The sequence below is a fragment of the Alosa alosa genome, chromosome 3 (assembly GCF_017589495.1).
Source record: "Alosa alosa isolate M-15738 ecotype Scorff River chromosome 3, AALO_Geno_1.1, whole genome shotgun sequence".
NCBI classification, from domain to species: Eukaryota; Metazoa; Chordata; class Actinopteri; order Clupeiformes; family Clupeidae; genus Alosa; species Alosa alosa.
Genome location: NC_063191.1, coordinates 9,799,634 through 9,815,123, shown reverse-complemented (window position 1 = coordinate 9,815,123; position 15,490 = coordinate 9,799,634). Strand labels below are relative to the sequence as shown.

The following is a 15,490-nucleotide window of genomic DNA, read 5'->3' as shown; positions in this document are numbered from 1 at the left end:
CGGTTGAGAGTGTTCTAACTGGTAGCATCATCACCTGGTATGGGAACTCCACAGTTAGAGATTGTAGTACTCTGCAGAGAGTAGTGCGCTCAGCTGAACGTACTATAAGAACTCAACTCCCTGCTCTACAAGATATCTATTCCAGAAGAGTACTCCTAAGAGCCCAAAAGATTCTGAAGGACTCTTCTCATCCTAACAATGGATTATTCCTACCGCTGAAATCAAGAAGGCCCTATGTAGTCACAAAGCCAGAACTGAGAGACTCAGGAGAAGTTTTATCCCCAGGCCATCCGAACTCTGAACTCACACTATACTGACTTTGCACACATTCACTCCTCAGCACTCTCAAACATTTCCCAACTCTGAACTCACACTATACTGACTTTGCACTCATTCACTACTCAGCACTCATGACCTCCCCCCCCACACACACACACCTACAAGACTTTTAGCACTTTTACATCCCTCTCCTATGCTACAGACCTTTTATTTATTTTTCTTATTTCATCACACGCAAAAAACACACACACACACACACACACATATCTGACTTTCTCCAACTTTTGCACATCTCCATAGAACTTTTATCTATTATTTTTTACATTTTCTCCTCCATCTACCCATGTCCTTGATTGCCTAGCCTTTCTTTACCCCCCACCCCCCATCCCCAACACACACACTTACATCATCACTGTCATCATAGTAAGTCCCCTGTACATACATACACACACTGCTTGCTACAGTAAGCCTCCTCTACATACTTGCTGCACACTGCCCCCACATACACAGCACATTGTCTTCAGGATCTTCTCCAACACACATCCTCTACATACTTACAGCACACTGCCCCCACCTACACACTACACACACACACACACACACACAGTCACTGCTCCACTCCCTCCCGCCCACACACACATCTTCACTGTCATCACTCACATACATCATACATACAGTACTCTGCTTGCAATAGTAAGTCCCTGCCCCCCCTACATTATTTCATCAGGAAGCACAGCACATTGTCTCATGAGGAAGCTTCCCCCAACACACATATTGCACACTGCCCTCCCCCACATACACAGCACACTATCCCATCTCCCCTGTCATCCCCCAACACACACACCAAGACCCCCTGGCAGTTGGGTTCAGCCCCTCGAGTCAGGGATCTGCCCAAGGTTTCTTCCTTGGTAAGGGAGTTTTTCCTTGCCCCTGTTGCTCTTGGGTGCTCCTTGTTGGTGCCCCCCCACCCAATCCCAATCCTCCCCACCTTTCTTATGCAGCCCTTGCCACTTAATCTACTAAACCCCTCTTCTACTGCACTTTTTACCCCCATTAATGCACAAATAGGCTGACACCAGACATAATTTCACTGCATTTCTTACTTCCAGTAACTATATGCATGTGACAATAAACTTCCTTGTATCCTTGTATCCTTTACTAATGTTTGATGCCTGATCACCTGCCTGTCTATCAGGTTTCTGAACTTTCAACTGTACATCACTTTGGTCAACTGTGTTGTTTTTTAAAGTGCTTTATAAATAAACCTGACTTGACTTGACTTGGAGTTAAGAGTACAGGTGCAAATACAGAGAAGTGTGCACAGCAGGGGGGAGTGGTGTGTGCGTAGGCTATTTCTGTTAACCGGAGATGTAGTGGAGGCTAAACGCAAGTATACGCCGTTTATCCACCCCTGAAATTTCAGAAATAGAGTTTATCTACCTCTAATTAGAGTTTATCCAAAGAGTTTATTCACCAATTCAAAAATCAAACATTCAAAAATCATACTATATTATCCACATTCACAATATGTACACTCATCAACACTGTAGGAACCATTTAATACCACTGATATTGTTATAAACATTGTACAATAACCTCCACCATCATCAAACATGTTCTGAATGCCATTTTTAAAAATCCAATACCGCTTGGCGCAGTCCACCTCACCGTGAACACAGAAATCATAGTTTACCCATCTCTTATTTTACCACTACATCCCTGCTGTTAACAGAAGAAAACAAAATATAAATATAACTTTTTCTCCCCCGTGTGGACACATGTGGAACTACCGTATACTCTGTACTTCATTCAGGTGTTGCATCTTGTTAGGCCAATAACTTTCCAACTGTGAGAACCGTGACATTAGGTGATTTGACTGTAGGCGAAGTATGAAAAAACATGCATAGACTAAACAGTCAGACTGAGTTTGATTCTGCAAACTAAATGGCTTTGGACCAGCCAGTTGGTGGTCTTGATTGCTCCTTGTGTGCTCCTCCCATAATAACTAACCATGCTGACTTTGACTGTAACTTGTTTTTTTGGATTTCTGGTGATGGGAAAACCTTTCCCTTCATGACAAAATAGATTCCTGAAATAGATATATTCTAATATAGAATAGAATTACATTAGCGCTTCTGTAATTGTGCACTGTGCCTTTAACATGTGTGTCCACGCAGAACAAGGAAGTCACACTCCCACTTCCAGTAAGACGAAACCTTACCAACTTTACAGATAGATAGTACATGCGTGTCTGTCTCAGAAGATAAAATGGCCTTTATTCCTGTGTCTCAGGATGAGTTAAGCTGCCCAATTTGCCTGGATTTACTGAAGGACCCGGTGACTGTTCCCTGTGGACACAGTTTCTGTTTGACCTGCATTACAGGCTGCTGGGATCAAGAAGACCAGAAGGGTGTTTACAGCTGCCCCCAGTGCAGAGAGACCTTCACCCCAAGGCCTGTACTGGGTAGAAACACAATGCTGACCGAAGTGGTGGAGAAGCTGAAGAAAACTGAAATCCATTCTGACGATAAGGTTGTATGCTGTACTGGAGCAAATGATGTGGAGTGTGATTTCTGCACTGGGAGAAAACATAAAGCCATCAAGTCGTGTCTAACATGCCTGGTTTCCTATTGTGAAGTTCATATTCAGCCTCACTATGAGGTGCCTCGCTTTAGCAAGCACAAGCTGGTGAATGCTACCTCACAGCTACAGGAGAAGATCTGCTCACAACATGACAGGATCATTGAGTTGTTTTGTTGCACAGATCAGAAGTTAATCTGTATGTTGTGTTCAATGGACAACCACAACGGACATAAAACTGTTTCAGCCATAGCAGAACGGACCAAGAAGCAGGTTAGTTTATCAGATGTTCTGCCCCTCAACAGCCCCCTCCCCCCAGACAATTGCCCTTTCCTATCCATGGTATTCTATTTATATTTATAAAATGTACAGTAATTACACTTATACATAGCCATATTATAGGTCTACTGCTCTTTATACTGTTCATACTACACATACACTTACTACTCTTATGATGTTGCTACACTGCACATATCTGTACATACTGTATATATTTGTCTGTATGGTTCATACTGAATATCCATATTTATTCTGTTTTCTATAATATTACAAGTAAAGTGTAATTCCAGTGAAAATTGGCCTAAGGGTGTTTTCTGCATTAAAACACATCAAATAGGCCATGGAGACAGTATTTTTTGTTGATCAACCACTACAGAGCTTGCTACAGTATACACTATAGCCCCAAATTGCAAACAGTGGATTAGCTAAGGGCCATGAGCAAAACGCTTCCCAAATAGCACTTTAACCAGTAATATTGTTCAAAACAGCATCAAACCTGGTCAGTAGCTTGCTCAAGGTCCCTACACATAAAACGAAGTAACAACAACGTAGTTAACGAACCCAGAGTTTATTACAGAAGACTGAGATCTCACATGGAGCATGACGTTTATTGCCAGAAGGTAATGCCTTACTGACATTTCTTCGGGAGTAGCTGGTAGGGGGACAGTTGGTAAGGGTTTCTACACACAGTTGCGTTTTGTCAACGCATGCCAGTGGATGTTCCCGACAGTAGCTATGCAAATGACTTGAAGTATAACCATAATTTGATTGGTTGGTGCCGTCTTTTGATTGGCTTGATTGGCCGGTGCCGTCTGTGGGTGTAGCAACAGCTGAACTTCTCAACGTGAGCAACGGGAGAAACGCAACGCAACGGACTCACAATTCAGTTCCGAAACGGATGACGTGAGCCCATGTAAAGTGAATGGGATGCGTCTCTAGCACTGCAACGCACGCAACTGAGCCGTAAGTGTTCTTTTCTCCTGTTGCTCGCCTTGAGAAGTTCAGCTGTTGCTGCACCGACAGACGGCACCGGCCAATCAAGCCAATCGACAGACGGCACCAACCAATCAAATTACGGTTATACTTCAGGTCATTTGCATAGCTACCGTTGGGAACTGGCATGTGTTGACGGAACGCAACTGCGTGTAGGAGCCGTTAGTCTTCTGTAATAAACTCCGGGTTTGCTAACTACGTTGTTGGTGCTTCATTTTATATTAAGAAGAGCTCTTTTATTTCATTGAGTTAAATTGAAACAATGTAGGCAATTATTACCCCGGCTTTTTTGGGAGCGTAAATTTGAGGATTTACGGTAGCCTATGCACGTGTGTTTTAGGCATAGTGCAAGCCCTAGTGCAAACTTGTGCATTTACATAACAATATTTAATACATTTTCCCCAAACCCCCTCTAACTTTTGGGCTTAAGTGGGTTTCTGAAAAAATGACCTGTCGCAACTTCGCCAAGCTCCCGATCTCATTCCACAAGCCTAAAGTGCCCTCTCGCGGCTGTGGACTGTAATGTTTCATGTAGGGTTCATGTCAATTCATACTGACTAACATTTAAAAATATGTTAAATTATATATATTTTGTTGTATAAGTTGCACTTCACTATGTCGCAGGTCCAGCCAAACTATGAAAAAAAATGTGACTTATAGTCCGGAAAATAAGGCATATCACATTGCATTTCTCTGCTTTTTTGCACTTCTGGTTACACGCAAACTGCATTTTGTTGTACTTGTACTCTGCACAATGACAATAGTGTTGAATAATACAGTAAAGTTGAATTTAATGTTATTCTAATCTAATCTAATCTTATGTTTCCTATTAATTCCTATTGTTTTAACTATCAGTCAAATTGTGAATGCTCAGAATAGAATAAACGTTATTGTGTTGGTCTGTGTGCATCTGTCCATAGAAAAAGGTGGCAAAGACAAAGGTGAAGAACCAGACACAGATCCAGCAGAGAGAGAAGGAGCTAGAAGAGGTCAAACAGGCTTTGCAAACTCTAAAGGTGATTGCTGTTCAACATGGCTCATGTTTATTCAATGGAGTTACTGTTTGTTAATTTGTTTAGTTAATTTGTTCAGTTTCTTAGTAAGAAATGCTGTTTAGTCATTTTACTTGGGTAATGCAGTTAGATATGGACAAAGAAACCAAGTCAAGCATTCATCCTCTCAAAGATAAACTCTGAGGTTGGCTGGAAATGAGGTGGTATGACCTTTACATCTCCTATCAGGCCTCTGCACAGGAAGCTGTTGAGGACACTGAGCAGTTGTTCACTGAGCTGATCAACTTCATGCAGCAAAAGTGCTCTGAGGTGACCGAGTCGATCAGAGCCCAGGAGAGGGCAGAGGTGAGTCGATCTGAAGGACTCCTGGAGCAGCTGGAGTTGGAGATCACTAAACTGAAGAGCAGAGATGCTGAGATGGAGAAGCTTCTACAGAAGGAGGACCCCATTGATTTCCTCCAGGTAAAACCAATCCTGAAGTCATTTGTAATTGTTTGTAGATAACATTACAATGTTAGGCTGGTCGAACTAGCTAGCTGTAGGAAATCATAATTACAATCTCTGTGACTGTAACATTACATTGAAATTACTCAGTGTTTAAGTTTGACCACGTCCATATGACAGACAATTCAATACAATTAGTATGGTCTTGTTTGCAGTGCGGGGAAAAAAAGATTTTTGGTGCCTCTCTCTTTGATATGGGCTATTTAATAGAACCTCTAAACTCCTTGTAGGATTATATTCATTTTCCTAATTGTAGATAGCACTAGAATAGAAGATTCTAGAGAGCATATAAACCTTTATAGAGACCTTTTATAGAGACTGTGTGCATTTATATGTTGATGAATGTCTGTGTATTCCCAGAGCATTGATGCCTGCTGCTCTTTACCTGTGTCAAGGATGCATTCCTGTATAACTTTCACTCCACATCTCTCCTCAACTGATATTAAGAGGTCGGCCCTTAAAGAAATAGAACAAATGGTGTTGGGGTTAAATTTAGGTGAGGTGCCTCAAGGTGGTTACGTCATCTGTGTGAAACAGTTTTGTTCTACATTTTAATACCTTAGTGTTTTACAGTTTTGTCTTTAGATTATATTGGTATGTTTTTATACCTTGTTCTAAGACATGCATTACTGTATGTAGAAATTTTCTTTATAATCATATATTTTCTCTTATTACACACAGACCACAAAGCTACAAGCCATGACTCCCATCAGCCTAGTGAAAGCACACGTCCCCATCCAAAATGTGTTGTCCCAGAGAGAGGTTTGTACACCGTACAGTACTAAGGTAGTGACCTCCACAACTCTCCTTTACTACACCCACTGCCCTGAGCTGGACGCCCAGCCTGGCTCTGAGGTGTGCTGGTGTTGTCCAATCAGAGAGCTGAACCTGAGGCTGTGGGTCCACAAACCACAACCAAAGTTCGTATAGTTAAGTCCTACCACTCTGCGGCCATTTTAGTAATGGCTTCGGCTGTTTTTTCGGACAGCTATTTTCCTATTCAAATGAATGGGAAGGCATAGGTAAGGGATGTCAAATGTACATAAAAAGTACATCAGGTGAATCTGTGTTTAAATCTAAATTCAACAATATAAATATCTATCCTCAAATAGCTAAAAGAAGGCTAAAAAGAACAAAATATGGTTGGTCACTTACAAGACATGCATTACTGTATGTAAATAGAAAAAGTTTTCATTCTAATCATATATTTTCATTTATTACACACAGACCACAAAGCTACAAGCCATGACTCCCATCAGCCTAGTGAAAGCACACGTCCCCATCCAAAATGTGTTGTCCCAGAGAGAGGTTTGTACACTGTACAGTACTAAGGTAGTGACCTCCACAACTCTCCTTTACTACACCCACTGCCCTGAGCTGGACGCCCAGCCTGGCTCTGAGGTGTGCTGGTGTCGTCCAATCAGAGAGCTGAACCTGAGGCTGTGGGTCCACAAACCACAACCAAAGTTCGTATAGTTAAGTCCTACCACTCTGCGGCCATTTTAGTAACGGCTTCGGCTGTTTTTTCGGACAGCTATTTTCCTATTCACATGAATGGTAAGGCATAGGTAAGGGATGTCAAATGTACATAAAAAGTACATCAGGTGAATCTGTGTTTAAATCTAAATTCAACAATATAAATATCTATCCTCAAATAGCTAAAAGAAGGCTAAAAAGAACAAAATGTGGTTGGTCACTTACAAGACATGCATTACTGTATGTAAATAGAAAAGTTTTCATTCTAATCATATATTTTCTCTTATTACACACAGACCACAAAGCTATAAGCCATGACTCCCCGTCTTGTGAACGCAAACGTCCCCTGCCAAAATATCCCCTGCCAGAATATGTCTTCCCAGAGAGAGGTTTGTATGGAGTAATATTTGACATGGTGTATCTATACTTTCACTTAAGTAAAGGAATTGTGTACTTTGTCCACCTCTGTAGGCTACTGGAAGACATTAAAGGAAATTAGTTAATGTAGCTATACTGTTCTAAAATGTACCAGCAATGCAGGTAGGTAGTATAGCATATAGGAATAAAATATTTCCAGCAACAGGCAAAAAAGTTGCCCTGTTTATTTTGTGTTGTTTCAGTTTTCCTATAGTGATAACTGGAATAAATTACAATAAGGTCTGTAATCTAGGTAATTTAGCTCTTTACACATAGGCTTCAGCAATTGTTGGTGCTGCTATCAATTGAGCACCGTAAAGTTTAAATGTAGCCTATTGAGTAATTCGAAATGGTACTTTGAATTCAAGCAGAAACTCTTCTTTCATAATTGCTTGTATAGCCAAGTTGAATATGGAGATGTGCTTTATAGCTACCTCTGATCAGTCAGAGTGATACGAGGCCTACATGTGTCCACTTTAAGTGCCCCACGACACTTAGTTGACAATATGCTATTTAAGGGTAATGCAAGGATTTTGTATTTAATTAGGTGTGCTGGACCTATTTGAGGGCCACTTGGGGCAAATATGCCAGGGCTGATTTTTTTTCCCAGTCCGTCCCTGCTTACCCATAATCCCTAACTGCTGTAGTTACAGTAGGACCATAACTTACAATTTTAAGTTCAGCCCACATGTTATTGAGTTGACTTCAAAACCAAAGTTGAAACACTGTCAAGTTCAAAATGATCTCTCTGTACTGACATCTGTATCTGAAGCCTGATTACCGCTCATTATCTTATTATCATGGTTACCCAAAAAAACATAGTAAAACCATGGTTAATACATGGTTAATTTTCATAAGGGTGTAGTGAAGTAAAAGTAGAAGTAAAAGTAGGAAGAAAAATAAAAACTCAAGTAAAGTACAGATACTCCCCGTTCATACTTAGTGGGACACCAGGCAAGCCTGATGCCTTTTCTCTGCGAAACTCCCCCTTCGCTCTGTCTGAAGCTCTTTTCCTTTTCTTTGCATCTTCCGTCAAGGGTTTTCGCTAGCATTTCGTTAGCTTGCCTCTGTGCTGTGGATGCAGGATGTAAACTGATCCTGCTTCGGTCGGTGGGTACGATACACTGAACTTGCAAGCGGGATATTCTTCCTACAGACAGTAGGGGCGGGCGAGAGAGTCTTCATTCGCCCTGTAATCAGAGCCATATAAAGGTATCTTTTATATGGCTCTGCCTGTATGAGTCATTTAACCATACACCGACTTACGAAGATGAGTAATTAACACGAAAACGTTGCCTGGTGTCCCTTTAAGTACTGTACTTAAGTATTTCTACTTAGTTACTTTACATCTCTGTGTTAACCTGTGCAGGCAAATGATGAAACAATATAAAAATCTCACTTTTACTCACAACATGCTATCTGGCGACAAGAGATTCCATTCACTATGCTAAGCTAAGCTAAGCTAGCGGTGGCACTACCGGACTAAGACAATGCATGCACAGAGACAAAAATGCTTTTGCTCACTTATCTAACTCTAGGGGAGATGGTGAATAACCCAATTTCGTAAAACGGTGGCGTGTTCCTTTAACTATTCTCAGTGAAATATAGGGTTGGCATGATTTGTGAATTGTACTATAGCATTAACTTTTTATTCACATTTTACAAAGCGTCCCAACTTTTTCAGAATTTGGGTTGTATTCTATCAAATCATCTTGTGTGGTATAACATTTCTCCTTTACTTCAGAATAATATTATATTATTTATACGTTTAGCCATGGTAAAATGATAAATAATGAAGGATGATGAGATATTTCTCTGAGCTGGTCAGAGGTAACAACTTCTGCTCTTTTCCTGTCACAGGCTTCAGGGTTGGGGACAAAGTCCGAGTGAAGGCTTCTGTTAAAAGTCCACACTATGGCTGGAGAAATGTCCCTCACGGTAGTGTGGGCGTGATAAAATGTGAGGCCCTCATGGTGTTTAGATTTCTCTCTGAAGTCCTGAAGTCATGCATTACTGTGCAATGCATGTTGAATCCTGGTATTTTTGGTTATTATTATACAGGTCATCTGACAGAAGAATTAGGCCTATTTTCCTGTCAAAATGTTCTGTTTGGATTCCTTGTCAGAACCCCTATTGGAACAGATTAAAACATGGGGCCTCTTGAATTTTGTCCAAAAATACAATATGGTGGCTTTAGTCCAAAATAGCAGATTTTTACACACTTTTGGCTATGCTATAGGGGCATTATCAGTAAAAACCTTAGTATTTTTATAAAAATTCTAAATCAGTAAAAAAAAGATAATTTTGTCAGAATATCAGAAATCATCAAATTTCCTTTTGACATAAACCTCAAAAAATAAACCATAAAATTAACAATGGTGTTGCTAGGGTTTATATGATGGTCGAATCGCTAATTAAAACTGTTGCTATGCTGGTTGCTAGGGTAATCATGTTGGTTGCTATGGTGGGTGATAGGTTGACATTATAGAAGTGGTTGCTATGGTGGGTGCTAGGTTGACATTATAGAAGTGGTTGCTAGGTTATTGCTAGGGTAAATGCAGTGGTTGCTAGGGTGTTGCGAGGGTACATATGGTGGTTGCTGTAGCAAATAAAGCAGTTGCTATGCTGGTTGCTATGATAATCAAGTTGGTTGCTATGGTGGTTGCTAGGTTGACATTATAGAAGTGGTTGCTAGACTGTTTCTAGGGGCTTTAAGATGGTTGCTAGGCGTTTCCTAGGGTAGTTGTGATGGTTGCTATAGTAACTCAAGTGGTTGCTAGGCTGGTTGCTAGGATATTCATGTTGGTTGCTGTGTTGGTTGTTAGATAGGGTACTTGATGTGGTTGCTAGGCTGTTGCTAGGTTAGTTGTGGTGGTTGCTTTGCTGGTTGCTAGGTTAATCTCATTGGTTGCTATATTGGTTGCTAGGTTGTAACTGTGGAAGTGGTTGCTAGGCTGTTGCTAGGGTACTTGAGATGGTTGCTAGGCTGTTGTTGGGGTAGTTATTGTGGTTGCTATGCTGGTTGCTAGTGTAATCATGTTGGTTTCTATGTTGGTTGCTAGGTTGTCATCATGGAAGTGGTTGCTAGGTTTTTGCTAGGGTACTTAGTTGTGGTGGTTGCTCTGCTGGTTGCTAGGTTAATCTCATTGGTTGCTATATTGGTTGCTAGGTTGTAACTATGGAAGCAAGTTGGTTTGGTCCAACCAATAAGCAAACTTATCACCCTTATTCTAACAGTCTACTATGAAGTGTCCATTAGGCCTATGGGTCATTCTGTGTGAAATCACCCAATTTCAGCAAAATTTGGCAGGTGATCCAAAAAAATCTGAAAAAATGCACAGGTGTTTGTAGACCAAACCTTTGCATAGATCTTAAATAGTATATCTGTATAACTAAACGTTGCGAAACTTCAAGTCATTTTAAGCATCGTGGTGAACAATCCTTTTTGTTCAACTTCCAACATTATTGGCTCTTTTGGTATTTCACACACATTAGTGAAACTATGTGAATAGAAGTACATTTTCCTGTTAAATTAAAAAATACAATCGGATCAGACATATCTTGTGTACTTTCCCCTCTGCAAAGCTCTGAAAATGGCTATAACATTCATTATGTGAAAAGACATCATCACCTCTGAGGGCTTCTCATTCAAAAAGCATGTGTGTATTCATCAGATTTTCCCCACTCATGTATGGATTATAAGGTCATGTCCATGCATTAACTTTGGTTGGTATCATTATCATATTTTCAGAGCATTTTTTTTAATGGGCTTGATTTTCAAAAAGCCCGTTTTCATCTTCTCATTTCACCACGTGGACAGTTAACAGAATTTTTTTTAATTTTACCATAAATCATTCTGAATGTGAGGATCATCTGCCCAACATTTGGGCTTGTTGCTGAGTTTCTTCATTGAGATAAGATTGATATTGTCTATAAATCCACTGAATTTGTACTGGATCTGCAGTACCACTTTGCACCACATGTGGTGCTCTTTTAATACAATTGAAGTCAATGCTGCACATATCCAATCTAATCAGACAATTTATGGTTCATAGTTGAATTGCTCCAAATAATTATTGCAAAATTATGGAGTGAGGATTGTCTCAAAATGATTTAAATATATATAAAAGGATATATATACATATACATACATTTATAAATATCCAAATACAAAATACAAATATAAAAATGTGACATACAAATAAATAAACAAATTTATATAAATAAACGTGTCTTTGTAAATATATTTTCGAGATTTGAAAATAAATATGCTTGACTTTGTATGTGGAATCTGCATTTGTGAATCTCCTTTTTGCTTTTATGTCGATGACGTAATTTTGAGACATTCCTACTGCACACCAAGATCCACAAATAAATACCATTAGATTTGAATCTTAAGACACCCTCCACTGAACAACCAGCAGATGGCAGTGTTGTACAACATGTCTGTTATCAACTGATAGCAACTGAATCTTTCCGGCGCTGTTTTCCTAGTTCAGTTCAATCAAGTGGTCTATGACTAGCAGGATTAACGACATGGAAGACACTGGATTAAATGGATAGGTAAGTAGTAACAACTAGCCAGAACGATTTATTATCGGTTTCGATGTCTAGTGCCGTTTTTAATTTCATAGACTGTAAATAAGTCCATTTAGTCAGTGTACAGCTGCTAACGTTAACAGCTAGCTAAACAGCTGGTGCCTGTTCAGCTTTGTTGGTGCCTGCACAAAACATATTAAGTTAAGATTTCCCTTAAAATCTAATTTATGGCCCCTTTAAAATAAAATGTAGTTTTCCCTAAAGTTATTGTGTCTTGCAACTCAAGTGACAGGCTGTGTTCGTGTTCGCTGTTTTACAGATGTTGCAGATCTTACATTACAGATGTTAACATAGCTTCTAGGTTAACGTAACGTGAGAGCCAGCTCAGCTGAGATCGCTATCTGACAGACTGCCATTAATGTCAATATTGCTAAATGGACTTATTTATACAGTCTATGAAATTAAAAATGGCACTACACATCGAAACCGATAATAAATCGTTCTGGCTAGTTGTTATTACTTACCCCTCCATTTAATCTAGTGTCTTCCATGTTGTTAATCCTGCTAGTCATAGACCACTTGACTGAACTGAACTAGGAAAAACAGCGTCAGAAAGATTCAGTTGCTATCAGTTGATAACAGACATGTTGTACAACACTGCCATCTGCTGGTTGTTCAGTGGAGGGTGTCTTCGCATTCAAATCTAGTGGTATTTATTTGTGGATCTTGGTGTGCAGAAATTACGTAATCGACAAAATTACGTCATCAACATAATCAAAGCAAAAAGGAGATTCACAAATGCAGATTCCACATACAAAGTCAAGCATATTTATTTTCAAATCTCGAAAATATATTTACAAAGATACGTTTATTTATATAAATTTGTTTATTTATTTGTATGTCACATTTTTATATTTGTATTTTGTATTTGGATATTTATAAATGTATGTATATGTATATATATCCTTTTATATATATTTAAATCATTTTGAGACAATCCTCACTCCATACAAAATGAACAACATACTACACATAAATAAATCTTATTTAGAGAAAATAAACTGATCAAGTAAATGATACACACATAAGACTGACTGGTCATCATACATGCAACAAGAGGATTTAGCATAATTGCCATTTTTGTAACGAGTTTTCTACACCAGCTTCAAACTATCAGTGCCTATGTGAGTACTTTAATAATTACTAGCCAGTCTTTATATGCATGGTATGCAGTCCTCTGTGAGACACAGACAAAGAGCATCAAGATGGAGATCAGTGCTTTGTCTCCATTTGATCTGGGAAAGAAGTTGGAAAATGAATGTCATAAAGGAACATATTCAAGAAAAAAGGGGTTTCTAAAATCCAAGGTCGATATATAAATTGTGTGCGCCTAAATTTTCTGCTTGTGCTCCTAACATTTTCAGTTATGGGCTACTGTGTTCCTAGTAAAAAAAAGTTAGTCTGGAGCCCTGAGGGGTTCTGACAAAGAGAACATTTTGACAGGAAAATAGGCCCAATTCTTCTGGCAGATGACCTGTTACTATGAACTGATGATGTTAAAACTGACTCGGTATTCTCTCCTGTTCCCATAGCACTCATGCGTTTATGGAGTGGCATGTTAGTGGACTTTCCTGAGCACACTAACTGGATAGCAAAAACCTCAGCGATGGAGCTGGTTCTGTGATGTATCACGTGTCCTGATTTAAAGGTCATGACCTGACCTTTATGACATGACCTATGGGTTTCACGAAGGTTGTGAAATGTAAGAGGACAGTTCCAGCGTTATGGATGTGACAGTTTGACTCATATTGGTAAACAAAATGCCTTAGAGCATTGACAAAATCAGTGAATTCATTTTCATAACTTGTAATGTAACCTCTGTCCTCTGAATACTGACACATCCTCAATTTCATATAATCATTTACATCCTAAGAATACCTGGAATTTTATGTGGAACGTTTTCAGTTGTTTGTTAGCTATATTAACATTTCCCATTCATAAATGTGGCCTCATTTATGTTTACCACCACCACCTATTCGAAGCATACTATGGGCTTAGAAATCGCCATTTACATATACATGACGTTTATAAACGCTCCATCATAGACATAATATACATAGACGCCGCATTGGCTGCTGGAAACGAGAAATGCGGCCGCCATCTTGGACGGTCATACTCCTCGTTGCGTTGCAGCAGAGACACAAGATGCCAGTACTGTGCAGCATGTTCCTGCTCAAATCGACGAACCATCGCAAACCAGGGCTCGGGGATTTACTTTTCTCAAGTAAGATTTAACATTACCCGTACTAATGGTTGTATTTTGTGAATAGAATATTACCAGAGAGTTGAGAAGGAGCAAGGATCTTTGATCTTACTGTATGAGAATCGTAGCCAGCTAGCTAGGCTGTTTTACTCGGTGTTCACCTGGCTATGAACTGAGACTTAATAAGTCATATTCCATAACACTGACTTAGATTACAACTGACACAAAAGGCTATTGTAGAAATAAATCATACTAGATTTGGCTGGCGAATTTTACACAAGTGGCACAGACTGTAGCCTATATTATTGGGCAATCGCTAGCTGCTACTTGTAGCCCTAAAGCGTGTTGGTAGCTTCACTATTTTCTGAATAAAGTAACTTTTCAATAGCTTAACTTCTTTATTTATCAAGTGAAACTTGAGCCACACAAGCTACTTTTCTTGTCATGTGTAATTGGCACAATTTAAAGTAGCTTCCTATGTAGAGAACTAGCCTACTGCTGTGTTTGTGTTAATAATACATTTGACTGGGTGGTAGTATTGTGTAGTGTTTTATTCATAGTAGAGTAACTGATAGTTTAGCTCACTACAATGTGTCTAAGTAGCTTGCCCAACACTGTATTATTTACATGTCATTTACCCTAACAAGAATAAGATGCCTCTCAAATTCCTTTATTCATTTTTTTCATTTTATTTATTTTATATCTCCCCAGAACAACTGCCTTGCTCAAGGAGACTGTGAATGAACTGAATGGTCTCCTCACATCCCTGGAACTGAGGAAGGTGCAGCTCTTCATTGCAGTATTGGAGGCATCTGCTACACTGTGACTGAATATTTGATTTATGAGCTCCACCTTCATCACCTGCATTCACCACTCTGTGTCCCATTTCCCCATCGTCTGGTTGACTCGGTCTCTTTTAGGGAGTTTACCCAGTTTCACTATGTACTGCTATCTTGTTGCCCACCTGCTGTCTGAAGCACTTTTTTCTTAGCCAAAGTGTGCCCAAGCAATTTTAGCAAGGTGGGAACATACAAAATTACATGCACCAGTTATCAATCATAGAACCAACTGCATGACAGTAACCTCTGTCTCACTGAGCCTGTGAAGACACTCTCCCGATTCTTTACTGATTGCAATGAGCAGGGGC

The 15,490-nt window shown here is 39.6% G+C and overlaps 1 protein-coding gene across 2 annotated transcripts; it reads left to right on the top strand.

Moving 5' to 3' along the window:
• The first annotated feature begins 2,495 nt into the window (after positions 1-2,495).
• LOC125292384 (E3 ubiquitin/ISG15 ligase TRIM25-like) lies at positions 2,496-14,175 on the top strand. Of its 2 annotated transcripts, XM_048239639.1 has the most exons (9): positions 2,496-3,132; positions 5,052-5,147; positions 5,373-5,606; positions 6,009-6,144; positions 6,330-6,410; positions 6,876-6,956; positions 7,421-7,513; positions 9,402-9,500; positions 13,673-14,175. In XM_048239639.1, exons 1-9 carry the CDS (start codon positions 2,548-2,550, stop codon positions 13,762-13,764), a joined length of 1,497 nt encoding a protein of 498 aa, XP_048095596.1. In that variant the 5' UTR covers positions 2,496-2,547; the 3' UTR covers positions 13,765-14,175. The 2 variants fall into 2 exon arrangements, with proteins under 2 accessions (XP_048095596.1, XP_048095597.1); XM_048239640.1 differs by lacking the exon at positions 6,876-6,956.
• The last annotated feature ends 1,315 nt before the right edge of the window (positions 14,176-15,490 follow it).